Genomic DNA, 24097 nt, shown 5'->3' on the forward strand with positions numbered 1-24097 from the left:
TTGATTATACTCAATACTTTTATTAATGCCTTTATAGTGGTATAGCTGGCATATTCTAATGATCCAATTGAAACACACCTATCTTTAATATATCAACATGGAAAAAATGGTCCTTCATGTCAGGGAAGAATTTGTGAATATATTTTAAAAATGCTTTGAAATTTTCCAAAGATAATCCAGCTTGTTCTTTTCCTGCTAAATTCTAGGCCCAATACATACACACACAACACATATATCCATGTGCACACCTTATATATGCCTACATATCTATGTACATGGGTGTATATATATATATATATAAATATACACACACACATATGTATTGATAGATGAGCTTGACAGGTTGTCCACCAATTGAACATTAAAGTCTGAACAATGGGCATTCTTTTTCCAGATAACTAAGTAGCCTTCACAAATTTCTATGACCAAAATCCATATGTCCATAAGTATGTCTGAACTTAGCTAGGCTGGTACTAAGATAATAGACCCATTTCTATATAGACCCATTACTGGGTCTATACTTGAAGTCTTTGCAATTGGTGATGACTTGCCAGACTTTGTGTTCTCTTGGCAGTCTTTGAGAACTACTTGCTATAATGACACATTTCTTATGTACTTAGAATAAATTATAAATCCTTAGAACTAAAAGGGACCTTAGAATGTCTAGCTCAGCTCTACTTTATAGATGAAGAAACTGAGGCTCAGAAAGGTTTAAATGAATCTGGAGGTTTTAGGAAGACTGTACAGTATGGTACTTGAGCTGAACTTTGAAGGAAGCTAGGTATTCTAAGTCGTGCTGGTGAGATAGGAGTGCATTCCAGGCACAAGATAGCTTGTAGAAGACATGGAATGTCACACATGGGTAATGTAAGGCAGATTGGTTTATTTGGTACATGGAGTATGTAAGGGGAAATAATGTGAAATCAGTCTGGAAAGAAGCCACTGTGAGATCATAAAGGGCCTTGAATACCAAGTAGTGGTGTTTATATTTCATCTTAGACACACTAGGAAGCCATTACCGATTCCTAATGAGGGGAGTAAGATGATCAGACTTGTGTTTTAGACCTATCAAATACCTATTAGAAGCTGTTAACAATAGTCCAGATGAGAGGTGATAAAGTTGGTGGCATATAAAGTATTTCCACATTAGTCAAATTGTGAAAGAAGCAGAACAAAAGGAAACACACACACACACACACAAAGTAAAATTAGTATGTTTTGATCTACATTCAGATTCTATCAGTTCTTTCTCTGGATATGGATATAATTTCTTTTGGAATTGTCTTGGATTGATGTATTGCTGAGAAGAATTAAGTCAATCATAGTCGATCATCACACATTGTTGCAGTATACAGTGTTCTCTTGGTTCTATTCATTTTACTTTGCTTCAATTCATGTGAATTTTCCTTGGTTTTTCTGAAATCTGCTTGCCTGTTATTTCTCATACCATAACAGTATTCCATTGTATTCATACATCACAACTTGTTTAGTCATTACCCAATTGATAGGTAAAACCTCAATTTCCAATTCTTCATCAACACAAAAGAGCTGCTACATATTTTACATATATATATTATATATTTATATTTACATATAGGCCATTTCCTTTTTTTTTAAATATCTCCTTGGGATATAGACCTAGTAGGGGTACTTCTGGGTCACAGCATATTCAGTTTTATAGCTTCTTGGACATAGTTCCAAATTGTTCTCCCGAATGGTTGGTTCACTTCACAACTCCAACAGTGCATTACTGTCCCAATTTTTCCACATTATTTCCAACATTTGTCATTTTCTGTCATACTAGCCAATTTGAGAGATACCTCAGAATTGTTTTAATTTGCATTTCTCTAATCAATAGTGATTTAGATAATTTTTTTCCATGTAACTATAGATTTGATTTTTTCATCTGAAAGTTGCCTGTTTATATTCTTTGACCATTTATCAATTGGGGGATGAAAAGAAAGAAAAATTGAGGAATAAGCTGAAGAAAGGGAGGAAAAGAAAGAGAAAGGAAGAAAAGAGAAGAAATGTAAGGATGTTAGGGGAAAAGGAAAAAAGAAAGGAAGGAAAAAGGGAGGGAGAATAAAGGAGACTGAGAGAAATGAAAAAGAAAGGAAAAGGGAGGAAGAAAGAAAAAACTGAGAAGGAAAAAAAAAAGGAAGTAAGTTAATGTAAGAGATGTTGTGGAAATAGAATCCATGTTATAGAGTAGTTAGGAAGAGTTTAAGTTTTAGGAGAAAGAATTCACAAGCTTGGTTGCAGGTAGGTGCCCTTAGGACACAGTTAAGAGACTGGCATTTGATCCAGCCTTTGCTTGAAGATCTATAGTAAGCCGGGAACTTTATAACAGCAAATCCATTTCACTGTGGAATAGCTGTGATTGTTACAACTTTTTTCTTATATCAAGCCTAAATATTCCTCTGCAAAATGCATATTGTTGAGCAGTAGGGACAAAAAAAAGGTGGGGAGGGAAGGGAAATATCAGGAAAGAAAACCTGAGGCTACATATGTACATCACAGTTGAAAATGAAAGGACAAATTTAATAATAGAAGGGTGAAAATGCTGAAAGCCAAAAATGGAGTCAGTAACTAGAAGGCTAATCAAAATAACAAAAGCAAGAAAAATAATTTGAAAAACAGAAAATGATTTCATATCTGCATATTTTGAAAATAGTATATTCAAATATAAGTAGATACCAGGATCATGTTTCTTATTTAAACAGATGTGGTAGAATTTTAAAAAAAAAAAAAAAGAACAATCTTTAAGAGACTATATTAAATATTGTTATCTCAAACAGTCTATTTAATTTGATATTAGTTCAATATTTTTACTTCCAATCTTGGAGGCAGTTGTTTTGTAGCACTTAAGAAACCTAGAGAGACAGGTACTTATTTATAAACTCATTTGTGGGACTTCACAATAACAGACTAATCGAAAAATTCATCTTGGAAGGCTTTCTCATTTACTTTAGCTGAATGAGCACATCATGTCATCTTTGACAACTCTTTTCACTAAATACATGCACAAAATCACTCCCCCAAATTAAATATTGTTTCACTCAGATTTGTCCATTTTATATTTAAAAAAATCATCATTTAGCTAGTCAATCTATTATTGCTTATGTATTTTGTGGCATACAAATTCTCACTATTCCCTTTTCCATTCGGTTTTATGCCTCTAATTTTTGTCCTTAGCATTACATTTAGAGAATGTTTTCTAATACATTATTCTTGTCTAATTCAAGGTAACCTTCAACTTTTTTTTTTTTTAATCCCATCCCTTTACCCCCATCCCGTATCCCGATGGGACCATATCCCATCACTTCATAGGCTTTAATAATCTAATTCCTCCAGGGCTATACCCGAGTTATCTAGAGTTTGTATGAATGCAAGAGAGTTAAGATAGAAATCGATCCACAAAGTTGACAATTAAGTCACTGTAGTGGAATAAAAAAGGAATGAAATAGAGTGACTTCCTAATAATAGGGAGCCTTGGGTTAACGGACCACCAGCAAGCAGCATGGGACTTCAAGGAATGCATTTTCCCTATTGTATTTTTTAGAATTCATTTTCCGGAAAGTAACGTTGTAACAGTTTGGATTCTGATTTTAGTTTGTATCTTCTATCAACTCCAGACAGTGAAGAATATACTTGTTTCCTTGCACCAGGTGCTGTTTCGCTTGAGTTCCGGTGTGCATGCAAAATGCCGTGATTTTGACACTGCCTAAAAAATCTCGGAAACGGCTTTCTCCTCTGTTAAAGGGCCCGTAATCACAAAACTGTAACGGGGCAACCCAAGCTTTAGCCAAACTTAACACTGGAGTTGGAAGGGACCCTACAGTCTCGGGGATCGGATTTCCAGAGCCACGTTTCACCCCGCGGGTTGAAAAACGGAGAGGGAAGTAACTAGTTTCCCTGACTCCAAGTGGACTTGATTTATTTTGCCCTTGCCCAGGACGCGCCTCCGCTGAGGTGTCCGGACCTTGGATCGGGGTGTGTGCGAAAGGAGATGCAGCTGGGGGGAACCGCGGCCTGAGTGGCGCTCCAGCGGCAGGGGATGTGGGGGTGACACTTGCATGTGCTGAATGGGCAGGCTGCAGCGGAGCTGCCCCGGCGGCGGCCGGGGAAAGTGGTCGCGGTGCGTCCACGCGGTTCTTTTTTCCCGGGGAGGATGTCCGAGCAAGAAAATCAGTGTGGGAGGCGGAGAGGACGCAGCCTGCGCCGTCCGGGGGCCGGCCCGCAGGTTCGCAGCACACCTCCTCCCAGCCCCGGGACGCGCGCAGGGAGGGGCGATGAGTCCCCGGTGAGCCACCGTAGTTCTGCGGCGCGGCCTGCCTCCGCACCCCTCAGTTCCCGGCTCCTACCGCCGCCGCTACCGCTGCCACCGCGGCTGCTCTGGGGCTGAGCAGCGCCGCCGCCGCCGCCGCCGCCGCCGCCGCCGCCGCTTCCTCTTCTGCAGCCGTTCCGTTCAGTCGCTGCGTGACGCGTCGTTTCCTCCCAACATGGCGGCCGGGACGGGTCGGTGGTGATGGAGGCGGGTCCGCAGCAGCGGCAGCAGCGGGCTCGGATCTCCACAGTAGCCAGGGAGACCCCACCAAGGCCGGGCCTTTGAGGGGCCGGCGTCCCTCGCCTCAAGCCCGGGCTTTCCAGTGCCCCGCGCCGGCCTCAGCCGTCAGCCTCCTCCTCCTCCTCCTCCCCACGAGGAAGCATCAGCGGCGGCGGCGGCGGCGCCCGAGGCCCTGGGTGCTAAAGCGGGGCCGCCGGGAGCCGGCTCTCCCCCCACCCCACCCCACCCCACCCCGACCCGACCCTCCGGCTCTGCCCCTTCTCCCTCCGCCCCTTCCTGCTCCTGCCCTTCTCGCCTTCCCCGCCCCCCCCCTCCCTGTCCTGCTGCTCTTTCTCCCTTCTCTTCCTCCTCTTCCTCCTCCTCCGGCCGCGGGTCGGGAGCCGCTACTGCCGCCGCCGCCGCTTCCTTCTTCCGCGTCCATGTATGAAGGGAAGAAGACGAAAAACATGTTTCTGACCCGGGCCCTGGAGAAGATTTTGGCCGATAAAGAAGTGAAGAAAGCGCATCACTCTCAGCTGCGCAAAGCCTGCGAGGTGGCCTTAGGTGAGCAGGGAGAAGGGGGACACACCTGAAGGGGTGTGTGTCTGCGTGTCTGTGTGTGGAGACCCCCCAGCCGCCCGACCGCCTGCTGAACCGCCGACCGCCTGCTGAATCCCCTTTCCCCCGTCTTTCTGCTTCCTCGTTAAGAGTTGTCAACTCGGCTGGATGAGGGGCAAAGTGGGGGAGGGGAGCCAAAGTGCATCTAGGAATTGCTGCCCCGACACCGGGGTGGGAAGGAGAGAGGAGTGGACGAGGCTGCTTGAAAGTGGGGATATGTGTGTGTGTGTGTTTGGTTGGATGAAGCCGAGTGCCGTGAGTGCTGGATACGACCCTTTGTGATGAAGCAGAAGATGAGCACTGCTTTATTAGCCTTGTAATGGAGGTCAAGCTCGGGTGTGGAAAGGGCTCTCTATTGTCCTGGCATTTAAGTTGAGTGTCTTGGGGAGGTTTGACTGGGAAGGGGTTCGGAAGTTGTTCCCCTCGTTGATGCAGTCCTGACATTTCTCTGCCTGCAATACTACTGGGAAGATGTAGTAGCGTTGTCACCGGTGGTGCTGACCTGGAAGTAGACTTGAGGTGGTAGTGGTGGTGGTTGTTTTTTTTCGTTAACTGTTTGCGCGTATGTATGTGTATGTTGGGAAGGGGGAAAGAGAAACAAGCGGAGCAAGGCTTCGGATGTTAAGTAGCCAGAAGAGGTGGGAATGAAAGGGGAAAATGAAAAAGACAGTGACACCGACCCCATGTGCCTTTTGGGGGTCACTGCTCTCAAGCATGAATTATGATTCGTAGTGGAGAAAAGAAAGCCAGTGTAATGAAGCCCCGTCGCTGGCGCAAATCTAAACAATACCTACATCTAGAATACTAGGACTGGAATTGCTGGGAGTAAAAACAACCGAAACTGGGGGGCGGGGGGAGGTCTTAGATTTATTGAAGTTGGAAATGTTTGTAACAGAAATGGCCAAATGTTTATGCTTTGTGTTATTAGAAATAGGTTTAAGTAAAATTGATGAGAAGAAAAAGGGGAGCTTTTTAGAAAATATATACATGGGATGACCGACCTTTGAAAACCAACAACATTGTAAAAAGTAAGCCTCCAATGAATTTACATTGTTTAAAATAAGCCAATGGGAAGTAATATTTCGCTGTCATTTGTCCGGATGTTGCAAGATTAACTTTGCAAATTATTAAAATAAACAGAACACTAATTTGTTGTTGCATGTTCAGTTTTTTCTTTTTGATCCTTAAGTAGGACTTTGCAAATTATTAAAATAAACAGAACACTAATTTGTTGCATGTTCAGTTTTTTTCTTTTTGATCCTTAAGTAGGTGGCACTTGGAAAGCTTAAAATATTTGGGCTCTAAGGATATAAACTTTTTTTCTTCCAGATCGAAGTTAGCAATTTATTGATACACCTTTTTTTTTTTTCTTAAGGGTATTTGGAGTGTGGTTTTAGTAGTATAAAAATTGCGTTGGGGCTTTAATAGGCATGGTCATAAAATCAGAAAGTAGAGATGAAATTATAATTATTTTGGTATTAGTATGAGGCTTTGTTTTAATGAAGTTTTCAGAGATTTTGTTAAAGTTTGATGGAATTAAATATTTTTAACTGATTTAGTCTTTTGGGTTTTAAATTTTCCATATTAGGAAACATTTTAGTAAATTAAATCACATGACAATAGTTTGAAGAATTGAAGAATTAAACTACTTTGCTAAATTTTTAGGTAAAGATTAAGTGAAAAGTAAAGGTATTCAAAATTCATTCTGCAAACTATAGAATACTGTAAATAAGATTTAAACAACTTATTAAAATAAAATACATCTATTCTTAGTAAAGTTGGACATTTCTTTAAAGTATAAAACTTTTAGGAAAATCACATAAATCTAGATTTGAAAATGAGTTTACCTGTTTAAAAAATCTAGTCTATTTCTGATATGTCATGATTTAGAAACCTTGAATCTTATGTAAAAAAAGAAAGGAAGAAACCAAGTTCCTACAGTGTTTTTAAAAGTCTTATTGTTGGTTTGATTCTTTGGTATTAGGAAACTTATTCTTTAAAATATAAAATACTAGAAATCTACTTTTAACATTTCATATAAACTTGTATTAAAACCCAAAACTGCTTCGTACGTACGCATGCATGTTGCCCTCTGGTGGTGCCCTACTAGACTACAACTTTCCCCTGTTCATCCTTGAGCCAGAGGATGAACCTTGGCCATTGAACTCAGCTTAATCCATTCCTGCTCCCTAAAAGCTTGAATTAAAAATAGTCTGGCCATCTGCTGCCAGATGAGGCAGCAGCAGAGCTATTTTTAGTGTCAGAGAATTTAGGAGTACTGCTACTTTGGGCTTGAAGGTGGCATTGTTTCCCTTCGTGAAAAGGGGTGGGGGAAAGAGTACCTCTTAGACTTTTAAGTATCATGAGTTTTGTTTTGTTTTGTTTCTTAAATTAAAAAAAAAATTATTGGATGCCTGTTGTATGCAAAGAAATATGGTAAGTACTGGGGATACAAACAGAACAATCTCTTCTCTCAAGAAACTCACATTGATTATAATTGGGAGATGTAATGATTATAAGAGGCTTCATAGTCCATAAGATGTAGAGCCAAAGGAAATAGTAATGCATCATCATATTTAATATAATTTTCGATGAAAATGTCATATCCATTTGTAATGTTGACAGAACTTCCCTTTTACTATTGAAAAAGGAATTCTTCCTAGTCTAACAAGCTTCAAAATCTCAAGCTTGACATTCATGAGACTTTTTTTTTTAATCTGTAGACTTATCACAATAACTTCCCTCACATTCAGTAGTATGTGAAGATGGTCTGAAGTTATAGTAACAAGTTTTGGAGTATGGTGACATTGGAAGGAGGTACTAACATTGAAAGAGAATAAAACGATTCAGTTATGTATTAGGGAAGAGGTTGGCCAAAAAAAAAGTTTTTAGAGAGAAGTGTGGTATATAAGAATAACAGTTGAAAGGGAGAAGATTTTATTCAAAACATGATAGACAGCAAAAGTGAGAGATTGAAAGAAAAACTGTATATAAACTGGTTGGTATAGTAGAAAGGTCAGTAGATTTGGCGTTGGAAAAGACCTGGATTCAAATCCTTATTCAACATTTATTAACTGTATGACCACAGGCAGGCCATTTTGCCTCTGGTTTCTTTTAATTTGTAAAAAGGGAATTATTAATACTGGCATTTCTCTTATAGGACTGGTGTGAGAAAAATGTTATACAGATTTGAATTTTTGCATTACTTTCTAAAATGCTTTTCCAAAATGATTTTGCTGACTTACTTTTCTTATATATAGAATGTGATCGTGTAGTTCCTTGAAGTTATAGTGTGCCTAAAAATGGAGACACTATATTTATTTACATGATTCCCTGTCTTTAATTTTTCTTCTCTAAAAAAGGAACCTGATTGGGGAGGGAGGGAAAGAGTAGGAGAGAAGTTAAATGATCATCTGAGCCATGATCTTTTACTACCCTTGGCAACCTCCATTAATAAAAAAAAACAGTGACTCACCCAGAAGTACACAATCATCAGAAGCAAAGTCAGTTTAATTCCAGATCTACTGTAGAACATTTTTCTTTTTAGCAGGTTTTTTTTTTTTTTTTTTTAAAGTAAAAGACCATTTTAAAACTTCAGTGTGGCCATGAAGTTTGGGAAGAAAAACCATGGTTATAATTTATAGGTATAGTATCAGGAGCCTTTGAGATCATGTAGTCTTTGGATCAATAAACATTTGTTAAGTTATATATAACATATATAAATGTTTGTTATATGCCAAGCACTGTGTAAAGCATTTAGGGTCCAAAACCAAATATGACTTTGTCCCTATCCTCAAAGAATATATATTCTCTAGGAGGCAGATACTATATATGTCTAAAACATATACAATAAATATCATATAATTTTGATGGAATAGACATAAGCATTGGGGTGGAAGTAGAAAAGTTCTCATGTAGATTGAGCTTTGAAAGAAATTAAGCATTCTTACTAAAGAGGTACAAAGGAGAATTCTAAGCAACTGCCTGTTCAAAGGCATGGAGACAGGATGTAATATTTCATGTGTGAGGAACCAGCCAATTGGGCTGTACCATAGAATATGTGAAGGGGAGTGATGTATAAGGATGGAAAGATAGGCAAGTTATTTAGTAAACTTACTATATGACAAGCACTGTGCCCGCCAAGTCATGAAGTGCTTTAAATGCCAGAGAAGTTTGTTTTTGATTCTCTAAGTAATAGACATTGGAGATTATTGAATACCCTTCATTTTACGAATGAGGATACAGAAGACCAGACAAGTGAAGTCAAAGGAATAATCAGTTAATAAGCACTTACTTATGTGTCCTGCATAGGTAATACAATACCAACAAAAATTATAATATCTGCCCTCAAGGAGCTTATATTTTCTTAAATTAATCATTTTAATACACATTGCTTTATGAATCATGTTTGGAGAGAAAAATTAGAATAAAAGGGGAAAAGTTTGGAAAAGCAAAAAAAAGAAATGAACATAGCATGTGTTCATTTACATTCAATCTCCATAGTTCTTTTTCTGGATGTAGATGATATTTTATATCCAAAGTCTATTGGGATTGCCTTGGAAAGGGACCTTATATTTCAATGGGGGGTGGGGGAGGAGACCACATATAAAAGAAAACTGAGAAAGGAAAGTAGAAAAAAGAGACTAGCATGGGGGCATGGTGGAAAAAGAAGTCTGGAGAGACAGGAGCTGAGACTTGGAGATGACTGAAGGAGTAAAAGTGGCTGGCTTGGGCAGTTTACTTAAAATGTAGGTTCCAGGAGAAACTGACCAATTAAAGAAAAGGGTTGCAAGGACTGAATAGAGAAAGAAATCCAGAGAACTGAATAGAGTCCAGATTTAACTAAGGGAGACAGAAATGCAAACCTAGTTCCTCTGATTTTAGGTGTCAGAGTCTTGCTACTTTAATCACCTGTAGAGTGCTAGATTTGGAGACAGGAAGACCTGAATTCTAATGTGATTTCAGAAACATGGCAATCCTGAGCAAGTCACTCAGTTTCCCTCATCTGTAAAATAATAGCAAATTCCCAGGATTGTTTTATAGTTAAAATGAAATATTTGAAAGGTGCTCTGCAAACCATGAAATCTTATATAAATGTTAATTTTTGTCACCAACCAATCAATAAGCATTTTTTGAGCACGTAATTTGGGCCAGGAAGTGTGCTAGGTTCTAGCAAACACAAATAGAGTAAATGAAAAAATTCCTACTTGGCAAAGGATTTAAATTCTATTGGGGGAGACATAAGGACATGTAAAAATAGAGACAACTAAATATATAAAGAGAATAAATACGAAATAGCTAAATAAAAGGTATTTCAGAAGGAGGGTACTAGCAAATGAAGGGATTAGAAAAGATTTCGTGTACAGTAAGATGGTGCTTGAGCCCTGTCTTGGAGGAAGAGAGGAATTCAGCAAGATGGATTCTCTAATAATTTAGTTAGTAAGATAGTATTTATTTTAAGGTTTTCTTTTCCTTTAAATTTTTTGGATTTGGATTCAGCAGTGTCTCCTTACAAGAATGGTTGTGCAATACTGGGAAACCAGGGTCTTGCAACCCTAGTTTATGAAAGAGAACAGATAGAAATAAGGTGAATGGACTTTTTTTTTTTTTTTAACATCACCTCCCCCCCCCCCCCCCCCCCCCCCGATTGGGCCAAGTATGTTTTATTTAGAAAAGTGCCTTTGGAGAAAGAACTTTTTTCTAAGCAAGAAAAAATATTGGGTAATTATTTGGAGATGGGTGGTGGAAAGGGGGCCATATCCCTTATAAAATGATGACAGGAAAATGTTACTATAATTGCCAGTGAAAAAAACTATTATATATTTACATTTTTTTTAATTCAACTTTTTATATGTGCTTTAACATTTTCGTAGGCTAGGGTATTGTCAACAGAATTATAGAATGCTTTTTACATAAACTGGGCTCCAGTTAAATTAATTGTAAACCTGGATTCGATAAGGTTTTGGGGTTTTTTAAAGTAATTTTTGATGATATTGTGGAATCAGTCCATACTGTTGCTTTGATTACAGTATAATGACCAAAACATTTCTGATGACATTGAATTTCAGAATATTAAGGTATCTTAATCTAATGACTTTATTTTCTATTTATAGTGAATATCTACAAGGAAATATATGAGTCTTATAGAATTATTATAATATTCAGAATTGAATTATAGCAAAAGATATACTGAATGCACATCAAGAAGCATCTTGATTTTATTTCCTGATGATCTGTGCTAAATTCTATATCTAAGCGTTAACTTAGTTATAAAATGCCTTCCTTCCTCTTTTTCATTTTCTATATGAGGAAACTGAAACTTAAAGGTTAAGTGACATGACCAGGATCATACATATAATAAATATCTGAAGCATTATTTGTCTCAGATCTTTCTCACTTCTGACTAGTGTTCTAGTGAGTGACGCCTACTTGCTGAGATCCATAATCATTTAAGAGTTCAATCTTAACTGTCAACAAAAGTAAAAATTAAGAGGAGAAAGAACACCTATTATCCAGACTATTATATGCATTTAGATAAGTAATTTGTAAAGCATATCCATCAGTAAATATATTCTGGTCAGTGTGCTACACGTAAAATTGAACAGGAAGGAGGACAGTGTCTTCTGTTTGCTTTGGAAAATGGTGCAGTACTTTTAATGATCCCCAAGCTTCTCCCTAAGAAAAAGTACTGTTTTTTTTTTTTTATTATTTTTTTTTTTTTAATATTCTCCTGGTGATGCTGCAGGGCTGGCTATAAGCTACACCATACTATTGTCTTCAAAGATTTAAAGTAAAGTAGATCATGAGGAGGCTGCAACACATTCTCAACTAAGAATTGCTCACTCAAAGCAATGTAAAAGATGTCATCAGAGAGATACATAATAAGATGAGGGAAGCCAGTCATATAATGAAATAAAGAAGAGGAGCCTGTGTACAACTTCGGTATTTCCAGAATTTCAAGGGATCCAATGGAAGGTCACCAACATGACTATTTGTAAGGAAGAGTTGCTTAAGATGAAAGTGTATGAGTTGTGATCTACAATGCAGGAAGAAGAACTTATATTGATAACACATCCAATCAAATAATGATATGTATGAATCAAATTCAGTTTATGCTAGCAGCATCATTTTCTTTGCTCCAGTTATAAATTATTAGCGTAACAGCTATAGAAAAGATGCAGAAATGGTATTACTACTGTAAAGCTTTTCCTCAATTCAAGCACAGACATCTCAAAAACATTTTAAATGCAGAAACTACAAAGGCTACTTAACTGTATTCACTAAAACCAAACTAATCTACAGTCTGCTCCTGCTCAACAGTGTATTCTTAAATTATTAGCAAAGTTGGGGACTTGGAAACCAGAATGGCTTGATGATTAGAGAATTTACCTTCTATTAAGTTAGAAAGACCAAGGTTTAAATGCTGCCACTGAGACATAATGACTGTGTGAGTGTTCTGAGTAAGGAATCATGAGACTTTATGAAGAAAGGGGCAAGTTTTACTGCTTATGGGACCTCTATTTTAACTGCTAAGAGACTTTTTTGTGTGTGTGCTTTATTTTCACATTATGTATATTTTCCAGGTTAAAAGAAATATTACTTTATATATTTCTGAAGTCTGAAGAGAAAATTTATTTCATATGTATAGTGTTTTGACATTTGTTTTTACTAAGTCATAATTATGTAAAGAAATTTTTATAGAACTCTTCTAACAAAGTGAAAACTACCTTTGAGGAATTAATGAAAAAGAAATCTGTTTTAAGTATTACTTTGTGTATAGTATTGGGGATATATAAAAAATAGCTCCTCACCTCGGGGACCTTGTGGTCTAAGTATAGGGGATAAAGCACATATAGAGGAGTAGTGACTAGAGAAGGGTGATTTGGTCTGGGAGGTTAGAGGAATAATGGAGTTAGGGAAATTGACAGTTTTCTAGGAATGGTAATGTTGGGGGAAAGAATAGTATAGTACCTACTCAGTGGCATAGTAGAAAAATGTCAGCAACATGGTAGATCTACATATTGAACTCTCGCCATTCAGAAGCCTAGGGATGGAAAAGAAAAATAAGGTATGTAGAATATAAGACCTAAAAACAGTTATAAAAAATTGGGACTGGCCAGGGAGGAAATGGACTCTAAAAGAATTTATTAAGAACCAATTTAGATCTAAATTTAAATCTAAAACTAGATAAAAGTCTTCTGGAAGATACAAGCCTTATTATAACAGTCAACATTTTTAAATGTCTACTAACCATAAAGCACTGTGCTTATTTACATACACACACATACGCACACGCGCGCACACACACACACACAAATACAAAATTATTTTGAGGAATAACAACTGGGGTAATCAGGCAAGCTCTTGAAAGAGGTGACACTTGAACTAAAGCTTGAAGAGGAATAAGGGTGAAGAGAAATAAGTGAAGAAAGGTCGCATTCTAGTAATGTATAACCTACATATAAAGGCACAGAGGCAGGAAATGGAGTGTTATGTAAGAGGAAGTAAACAAATTTAATTGGAATATAAAAGGATGTAATGTCTAATAAATTTGGAAATTTTGAAGAGACACTGAAGTTTCTTGAACAGAGGAGTGAATGTAGTAGGATTGCTTTCTGAAAATTGTTTTGGCACCTGTATGGAAGATACACTGAAGAAGAGAGAGATCAAATTGAGGCTATTTCCTAATAGTTCCCTCTCTTCTTTCATCCTCATAGCTCACAGTAGCCCCTACTATCTCTTTCACTCTAGTCTTTGATGAAGATGTGGTCCTCTTTGACCAGGACAGGCCCTCGAATCATACTCTTTATCCCATTATCTCTAATCTCTCCAGCAGATTGACCTCATTATGATCCCCATTCTCTCTTTAATTATCAGTGTCTTCCTGTGGTTGTTTTTCCCTACTTACAAACACACCTGTTTTCTCCATCATTAGAAAATTTTCACTTGATCTTATTATAATTATCTCTAGTAGCTATCCTATATTTCTCTTCTCAGCTAAAACGAAAAAACCACATGTGCCCCCCCCCGTTTCCTCTCCTGACTCAATTCTAAGCCCTTTGCGATCTGGTTTGCAGTCTTATCATTCAATTGAAAATACTCTCTCCAGAATTACAAATGATTTCTTAATTGCCAAATATTATGGCTTTTTCTTAGGCTTTATTTTTTATCTCTGCCGTATTTGACACAGCTGAGCATTCTTTTCCCAGATACTCCCTCCTTTCTGGATTTTTGTGACAATTTTATTTTAGTTTTCCTTCTGATGGTCTAAATGCTCTTTCTCAATAGCTTGATTTCTCTGCAGCCTTTGACACTGGATTATCCCCTTCTTGATAATCTCTTTTTCTGAGTTTTTAGTTCATTATCTCCTAGTTCTCTTCCTATTTGATTGTTCAATCTCTTTTGCTTGATCCTTCACACAAGTAATATCTGCTGACTATGGATGTTCACAGGCTCTGTCCTGGTATTTTATTTGGTGATCACATCAACTGCCTTGGATTCAATAATCATCACTATCTAGATGTTTCTCAAATCAACTAATCCAGTCCTAACCTCTTTTGGATAATCTCTTCAATCTTTCATTCCCAATTGCCTTTCTGATATCTTGAACTGAATGTCCTGTAACATCTTAAACTCAACATTATCAAATAATCATCTTTTCTTTCTGAACCTTCTTTTTTTCCTAACTTCCCTGTTATTATTTGGGATATGTATCAACCATCCTCCTAGTCACTCAGGTTCACAATCTATTTGTTATCTGCATCTCTTCATTCTTTCTCATTCCCTATATCCAATCTGTTGCCAAACCTGTTCATTTGACCATCTCTTCTCATATGCACGCTTCTCTCCTATGCTATTGCCTCCAACTTAATAGACCCTCATTACCTTATACCATTGCATTAGCCTGCTGGGAGCCCTCTCTACTTTAATATGAGTATTGTTCCCCTAGATATATGACAGGAAAATTTTTAGCATTCATTTTTATAAGATTTTGAGTTCCAAAGTTTTTTCCCTCCCTTCCCTTTCTCCTCTCTTCCAAAGATGGTAGGTAGTTTGATCTAATCCCTTCTTACTTTTAAGTTTCTACCCCAGTCCATCTTCCATTCAGCTGCCAAAGTGATCTTTATAATTTGTATTTGACTGTTATTTCTCTCCCTTCAGTAAATCTCAGTGTGTTTCTATCAATTCCAGCATCAAATATGATATCAGATTTCTATTTGGCATTGAAATCCTTTAGCTGTTCCTTTCCTTGCACATATTTTCAGTCTTCTTACACCTTATTAGCCCTTCATTCCCAATACTCTGGGATCGCATGACAGCTTCCTTGCTGTTTTTTTAAAAAGACACTCCATCTTGAATCTGGGCATTTTCACAGGTTGTCCTCAATTCTTAGAATGCTTTCTTTCTTCATCCTTTGCCTTTTGATTTCCCTGTCTTTCTTCAAATCCCAGCTCAAATTTCACTTTATATAGAAAACCTTTCCTGAATACTCTTTAATTCTAGTGCCTTCTCTCTGTTGATTATTTCCAATTTATCCTGTGTATAGCTTGATTGTATATTTCCAATTTATCCTGTGTATAGCTTGATTGTACATAACTTTCTGCATATTGTCTTCCCATTAGACTGTGAGCCCCTTGAGAGCAGAGACTAGTATTTGCCATTCTTGATATGGCTTAGTCTAGTGACTGGAACATAGTAGATGCTTAATAAGTGTTTCTTGACTGACTGACTGGCTTCATTCACAGGGTCAAGTTATTTTTTAGCCTATCAACATTTCCCTGAATCTTTTTTTTTTTTTTTTTTTTTTTTGCACAAGAGCCATTTGTTGAAGGTGAGAAACTAGCTATATGGGTCAATAATTGTTCATTTTTGGTTAATTTTTTTTTTTAATTTTTATCAACAATAAAGTTCAAGCTTTGTTCAAAACATTTGGTATCCTGAACTCTTTCAGATACTTAAGTTTCTATTCCTTAAGCTCTCAAAGTTGTGTAGATGTATAAGGACCACTCTTCTGTGAGTACTGTTTCTAGATCAGCCAATCTTTTTTCTTTTGTGCCATTTTTACTTCTTTATGCAACACATAAGTGATTGGGATGTTGGATCCTGTTTGTATCCAACACACAGTACTTCAGAATAAAACTATACACGTATGTATAGTAGAAATATTCTGTTCTATGACTTTTTTTTTTTTTTTTTTTTTGAAAAGAAAAATTTATGGCAAGCATGTTTTTCTAGCAGAATGTCAATGTCTATCTAAGGCCTAAGAAGTCAAAACATGTGTCCCATAGGCTGCATGCAGCTCATTAATTTAAAATAAATTTGAGAAATATTTGGCAAAAATAAATAAACGTGTAATAAAGCATAGATAATACTACCTTTAAAAACTAAGTTAATATGTGTCCCATAGGGATCTTCATGTAAGGTTTAATGGCCTCTATTTCTATTTGATGTTGACTCCGCTAGATTTAGACAAATAGACAACATGTTATGTTACTGGAAACCCATCGTTGTAACAAAAGCTGTCTTCAGGTGTGTTTCTTAAGTTATGTTTTCCCTTGTAAAATGTATGAAATAATTTAATATTTATTTATTTTTGTGTTTCCAAAATCATATTTGATAAAGTTGGTTACTTTTAAAGCTTGTCTTTTGATGGAGTATATTTTTCTCTTATGTGTATAAATAATATTTGTCAGAGGCTTCTTCTTAAATACTGGATAGAAAAGTATTATATTTTGGGAAAACTGGCTATTTTGTTTTTATACTTTTTAGAGATCAAATGTGTTGCTGTGTCCTTAAGGATTATACTTAAAATCTAACTTGTTTCATTAAAAATGAATGCCTCACTTTTTCCCCCCATTCTCCCTCAAGAGGTTTGTACCATCCAAGGCCTATTGTTAATATTGTAGTTTTCCATCTTTTACAATACTGAGAGACTCTTCCAATAATAACAAATATGGAGCTTTGTTTGCTTTATATTTATGCATAGCTAATGAAATGTTCTGTGAATAAGGCCTCTCTCACACTTCAGCCTTGATTCAAGCTCCGTAATATAAAAGCTCTGTTGATTCAACAAGTTAAATTCCCTAAGTATTTTACCCCTTTAATAAGGCAGTCTTTCTCAAGGAGGAAAAAAAAGATAACATAAGAAAATTAAAATATTCCTAGATAGTGAATGAAGTCAAAAGTTTATGCTTACAGTCCAGTTAATGAAGTATGATCTACTTCCTCTCCCCTTTTTTCCTTATTTTTACCTATTTTCTTTTGAACACCTACCAAAAACATCTTTTCATTTCCTTGTTCCTCCTTTATCTTTTCCCCCATGTTTCTTTTAGCTTTCAAATCTATTTACTTATTCCCAGCATTAATTCAGAAAAATACTTCTAAATAGAAAACATGGGAGCAAACTCTTTCTACTTTTTTGAAATTTTTTTTCTTTTTTTAACTTGAGAAAGGAGTTAATAGGGAGAAAAAAATAAAATTCATTATGTAAATATTAAATCTATTTTTGCTTTTAGTTGAATTATGTATATCATAGATTAATATCTATGTACAATGTAATTATTTAGAAACTTATCTTAACAATTTCACCTTTTTAAAAGGATTCTGTAAGTAGTATAAAATACTGTCTATATGAGCTTAAGGTAATTAGATAAATAACAGCAGTAACATTGACTTTTACAATTAATTAGAAAATACATCTAATATATACTGTGTTACTGAGATTGAAGATGAGAATTACATTCACCAACTGTTCAGCCTAGGGGATATATAGAGAACAGATTTGAATGAAGGTTTATACAGTATTACTAAAATGGAATTACTTATTAATTTAGACCAATTGGATATGGGTTCTGGTCTTGGTTAAAGGCCTGCCTCTGGGGGTTTCATATATTCATGAAATGAAAGATTCAATTTTTATTTCTTTTATAGTGATAGTAAAACTTACCTATTTAATTATCTCCATATGTCTAACATAGATGCCTGCTAGAGGCTGAGGTATATTTAAAATTAGGTTCCAATTTAGATCGTGGGAAATAAAGCATAACAAAGTCATTAATAGATTATGATTTCTTTGTTGATTATTGGGATTCACATTTTACAAATAATCTAGTATTGGGCAATTACAAGTATTAATATTTTCATTAGATTGTGGTGATACTAATTCCTATTTCTATAATGCTTTAAGATTTGTAAAGTATTTACCTTACAACTCTGATGTAAATTGGTGGTTCTCATTTAAAGGATAATGATCCAAGGAATTCACATTAAAAATTATTTAATGGAACTTAAGCAGTAAATAATTGCCTGGTTATGTTTCAAGTATATTTTTCTGTGATAACAAGTACATGCATATTTGAAGGATAAATTTGTTTCCTGCAGTAATTCAAAATGGCTGTGGCTATATATGTAGTAATTTTGATTTTCATACAGTGATCACACCAAACCATGATCGCTTCTGACAAAACATATCATGTTGCTGCAGTTTCTCAATATCATCAGATTGTTTTACAAACTGCCATAAGAATTCTACATTTGAGGGCAATACAATTTTCATGTCAGTTACATATACATATCCTCATTTGTGTTCTGTACACTATACCCGAGTATCTCCTTCATTCCCCTCTATTACCATCAATCATACCTTATCATCTGTGATCACATCCTCAAGATGTTTCAAATGTTTGTATTTGAACTGTGCAAAAAAATGTTGGGTTGTTTGAAAACAGTAGTCACTGGGCATGTACATTATAAGCCATCCTGAAACTATTACAAACATTCTACAGAAACAGATCTTATATTTCCACTTGCATTAAAGCTATTTTCTGATGTGAATTTATCCTCTATTTAGAATACTATTCTTTCATCCAGCAGTGTTTCTACTGGGCTTATACAACCCAAAGAGATACTAAAGAAGGGAAAGGGACCTGTATGTGCCAAAATGTTTGTGGCAACCCTGTTTGTAGTGGCTAGAAGCTGGAAAATGAATGGATGCCTCAATTGGAGAACAGTTGAGTAAATTGTGGTATATGAATGTTATAGAATATTATTGCTCTGTAAGCAATACTACCAGCAGGATGAATACAGAGAGGATTGGCGAGACTTACATGAACTGATGCTGAGTGAAATGAGCAAAACCAGGAGATCATTATATACCTCAACAACGATATGGTATATGGATATATGGTATATGGTATATGATATATGGATATATGGTATATGGATACTATGGTATAAGAAAAGAACATCTGAAGAGATTCAGTCCTTACCTTGCATATAAAAGTATTCAAAAGCAAAGCAATGCTTTGCAATTGAACTTAAAATACATTTGTCATCGAAAATGCTTGTCATTGGGCGGTAGAAAAGTAAATCTATTTCATAACTAGCTGTTCATTTTCATTGATGGATTAGGTAACTAAAAAATTAATTCCATCTTTCAACACAACAGTTTTTTAAAGTCTCCCATTTTCTACCACAAATTTGTAAGAGTGAGCATTTTTACTTTATTATTCTTTTAAATCAAAAGACAAAATTAAACTCAATATGTACCATACCGAACAAAGTAGCATGTGTTCAAATTTTTAAAATCTAATATTGAAATTAAATTTTATATGATTGTTAAATATCTTTAAAGTTGTAAGTAATTTCATTAATTTTATATACACATATTCAATAAAATACAGAAATTTATTCTGAATTCTTGCAAATAATAATAAGCATACTAGTTTTTGTTGGTTTAGTTTTAATTCTTACAGACTATCCTGCTTAAAATATTATAATTGTTATAATTAGTTTTTAATTTTATATTGAGTTTTATAGTTATAAGTAGAATAACATTCTACATTATGATTATAATTAAATTTTATTTGGTGGGGAAAGTTATAGTTATTGTAAGCTTCTAATGAATAAATTTAGAAGAATATTATGAATAGTATATCATATCATCCTAGGATTAAACAAAAAATACTTTTTGTTCATAGTTTACAGAACAAAAAGTATTGAATACACAACTAATAAAATCTGAGGCTGAATTCAAACCTACATCTCCTGCATCTAACTCATGTTCTTTCCATTATACTATGTTGCATTTTTTGATTGTAAGTACTTGACCAAGATCTCAATTGGATCTGCCTGTACCTTTTTTGCATGTAATAGGCACTTAATAGATGTTTGATGAGTGAGCATATTGAATATTTGTTTTCCATGTGTTATAGGAGGTATTTAAATTGGATTCATGTCATAGGCTAAATAACCCACAGTGGCTTCCATTGATACCATATTTCATCATCTCTGGACCCTCCCCCATCCAGTTTGTTCTTATCAGATTGTTTTCCAGCTAGTTTCTAAATACTTTCCAAAGGGAAGTATTTGACTGAACACAATTCTTTATTTTGGAGGTGTGAGGGGTCCTGTTGAGACTCATGAATAAGAAGCAGCTTATGAGCTTCTCCATTCTTCTTTCTTCCCCTCTCCCCTACTTAATAGTATTTTTATTACTCTCTCTTTTTTTTTTTTTTTTTTTTTTTTTTTAGTGTTTTCTGAAGGTTTATTAAAGAATGGCCATTAAAGAAATGGAAAATTTTGTAAGAATTTTTCTCCCACTCAGAGAAACTGAGAATGACTGATTCTATTGGGAAAAGGGGGTGACACTCTCACTGTAATCTAAGGAAAAGTAATGAAAGGCAAATAAAGCACTTAACTTTTGGAGAACTAAGGGGAATCTAATCAGCTGCTTGAGTAGTCATTTTGTGCATCAATGTGGTTCATATAGTGGTACTTTTTTTTTTTTTTTTTAAGATGAAAGAACTGAAGGTGTTTAGACTAACCAGAAGGATATTGCATGGAAAGTCATACTCTAGAACAACCAGTAAGCCTTCCTTAAGGCAGCTGCTACAGGGGCAGCATCAGGAATGCTACAGAAACTCAATAGATATAGCCATAAACCCAAGGAGCAAGTATCTAATGCTGTCATTTGCATAATAAAGTATTCCTAAAAGATGTGTCATTGTGGAGTTTAAGTGTTGTTGTTTTGTTTTTTTTAATATTTACCCTAAGAGAAAACAATATAAGAAATCATAAATATAATATCCACAGTCAATAATATGGGTAATAGTTTCAAAATCGGAGACTGCTAAATGGCTTGGTGAAGAGGGTTCTGGGCCTGGAGTTAGGAAAACCTGAGATGAAATACAACTTCAAATACTCACTAGCTATGGGACCCTGGGCAAGTCATTTAACCTCTGTTTGCGTTAATTCACTGGAGAAGGAATATCTCCAGTATCTTTGTTAAGAAAATCCCATGCTCTGCTCAGTCATTATTTAGTTGTCTCTGACTCTTTGTGACTCCCATTCGGAGTTTCTTGGCAAAGATATTGCAGCACTCTTATCATTTTCTTCTCCAGCTCATTTTGCAGATGAGTCAACTGAGATAAACAGGGTCACACTGTTAGTAAATGAATGAAGCTGAATTTGAACACGGGTCTTCTGTGATCACAGACCCCACATTTTATCCACTGTGCCATCTCATTCTCCCCTATTAAGCAACTTCTATGTTCCAGACACTGTACTTAGTTCTAGAAGTACAAAGAAAGGCAAAAATCCCCACAAAACAAAACAAAAAACCTAGTCTCTTTTCTCAGGATTACTGTCTAAGTGAGGAGACAATATGAGAAGCATCTATGTACACAAAAAATATATATATGGAATATCTTGGAAGTAATCTCAAAGAAAAAACTCTAAGATTAAGGAAGACCAGGAAAAATTTCTTGCAAAAAGTAGCATCTTGGTTTCCATGAACCTGTACTTTTGTGATGTTCTTTTCCTTGAACCTTTGCTCTCCTCTTTATTGAGTCCTTATTTTCCTTTCACTTCTCAAGGTGTTAGGTAGTTTCCAAGACTGTATTTCTTCTTCTTCTCTATATTTTCTCCACTGGCAATTTTAATTTATTTTTTGTTATTTAATCATTTTTATTCAGATAATTTCCAGGACTTTTGGGAGACAGCATAGGATATTGGAAACTGCTAGATTTAGAGTTGGAAGAAAATCTTATTTATATAGGGAGTGAGGGTAGAGTTATACTTAATCTCTAAAAAGACTCTTCCTAGTCTTTTTTTGGAAATGGGGTAAAATGAAATTATAGTAATTAACATACGATGTAAATTGTTAATTGGGCTTAGTTTTGAGGTTGCTTTTCTCAAACCCAAAGTTATTGGCAAATTATTAATATTGTTTAAAATTTTGAAAATTGGTTATAGGTTACATATTGATAAACACTATTTTAACAGCATTTTCAACCTTTCCCTTTCCGTTGGATTCTTTTTAATCTGCTCTTGGGGGGGAAAGTCCATATTTTCTTCTGATTTCTTCTAAGAACCCTGAGTTTGGAGTCAGGAGTTTGGAGACCTAGGTTAAACTTAAGTTCTGGCACTTCTTAATTTTATGACCATAAACTATAGACAAGATCTTTCAGAGCATCATTTTTCTCTTGTAAAATTGAGCACTTGTCCTGCCTAACTTTCAAGGATTACTGTGATGACAAGCCATGATTCCAGATGAAGAATCTGGATTCTTTGTTGTAGAATGCTAGCTATCCCCTGACAGAAAGGTGATGGACTAAGGGTGCAAAGTGACTGGACATTACCAAATTAGAAAATTTGTTTTGCTTGAATATACATATTTGTTACAAGGGTTTTCTTTTTCTTTTTTTTCCTTGACAGTGTAAGAGAACTTGTTCTAGTAAATACTTAGTAAGTGCACATTATTTGCAAATTTTCACAAATTATTGATTGATGGAAAATTAAAATAAAATCATAAAATTATTTTATTTTTCTCGGCTGACATATCTTAACGTTCTGTACAAAATTTAAAATTATAAAAGTTATTTTAATTGCAATATTTAATTGCCTAGGAGCTGATAACCTCAAATAATCTCAGGATTGCTTGGATATGTAGAGGGTCCAAGTTATTTCAGAACAAGATGACTCAATATTGTTAGTGGGAAAATTTTTGCATGACTCGCTATTACTGAAATCTTTGTTCTCAATTTTTTTAGTTATGACAAAAAAGAATAAGTAAAATATATGTAAATTTAAAAATAATGAAAATAGCTAACATTTACATGGATCTAGTTTGTGGAATACTTTATGTATTTAATCTAATTTGATTTGAGTACTTTATGTATTTAATCTAATTTGATTTTTGCAGTAACCCTAAAGTGGTAGGTACTGTTATTTTCCCAAATTTATAGATGAAGAAACTGAGGCTTGAGAGGTTAAGTGCTTACCAAACCCAAATGACTAGTTAATGTCTGAGACACTTTTTATTCAGATCTCAGATTCCAAATACAATGCTCTGTCCACTACTTCACCCAGGTGCTTCTAAATAGTATAGAGAGAGAGAGAGCGAGCATTATTACATTGTAGGATTTGAAAGGAACTTTTCTCCTAACAACCCTTTGAGGTACATAGTGCAAAGTAATAGTGTCCTCATTTTGTTGATGAGAAAATTGATTCTCATATAATACTTTAAAGTTTTTGCAAAGTATGTTATCTCATTGTCACACTCCTTTTAGATAGATAAGTATTGTTATTGTCTCTTATTTTACAGATGAAGAAAATGAGGCAGTGTGTTTTAAGTAATTTGCCTGTGGTCACATGGCTGGTATGTATCTGAGATAGGATTTGAGATGAGGTATTTTAATTTCCCAGTCTAGCTGTCTTTTGACTAAGCCAAAGTATAAGTGCTTTTGGAAATGAAGAGTAACATAATACTTAAGTGATTGAATCTGGAAATACTGGATGATAAGCCCAATTCAGAGTACTGAAATCAAAGATGAGACCTTTTCCAGAGGAAAATGTATTCCACATTTACAGTAAATTGGAATTCTGTCAGATACATGTTATTTCTCGCTGTTGAGTTATCTAAATAGTGCAGAA

General features: G+C 35.6%; 1 protein-coding gene across 1 annotated transcript in view; it reads left to right on the top strand.

Moving 5' to 3' along the window:
• Nucleotides 1-4986: 4986 nt before the first annotated feature.
• Nucleotides 4987-24097, top strand: part of ARFGEF1 (ADP ribosylation factor guanine nucleotide exchange factor 1) — a 147325-nt gene continuing 128214 nt past the window's right edge. The window contains exon 1 of the mRNA XM_031946292.1: nt 4987-5110. Within this exon, the coding sequence (XP_031802152.1) occupies nt 4987-5110 (124 nt within the window). The remainder of the gene's footprint in view (nt 5111-24097) is intronic.

This window comes from Sarcophilus harrisii, chromosome 1, assembly GCF_902635505.1.
Source record: "Sarcophilus harrisii chromosome 1, mSarHar1.11, whole genome shotgun sequence".
Classification (NCBI taxonomy): Eukaryota; Metazoa; Chordata; class Mammalia; order Dasyuromorphia; family Dasyuridae; genus Sarcophilus; species Sarcophilus harrisii.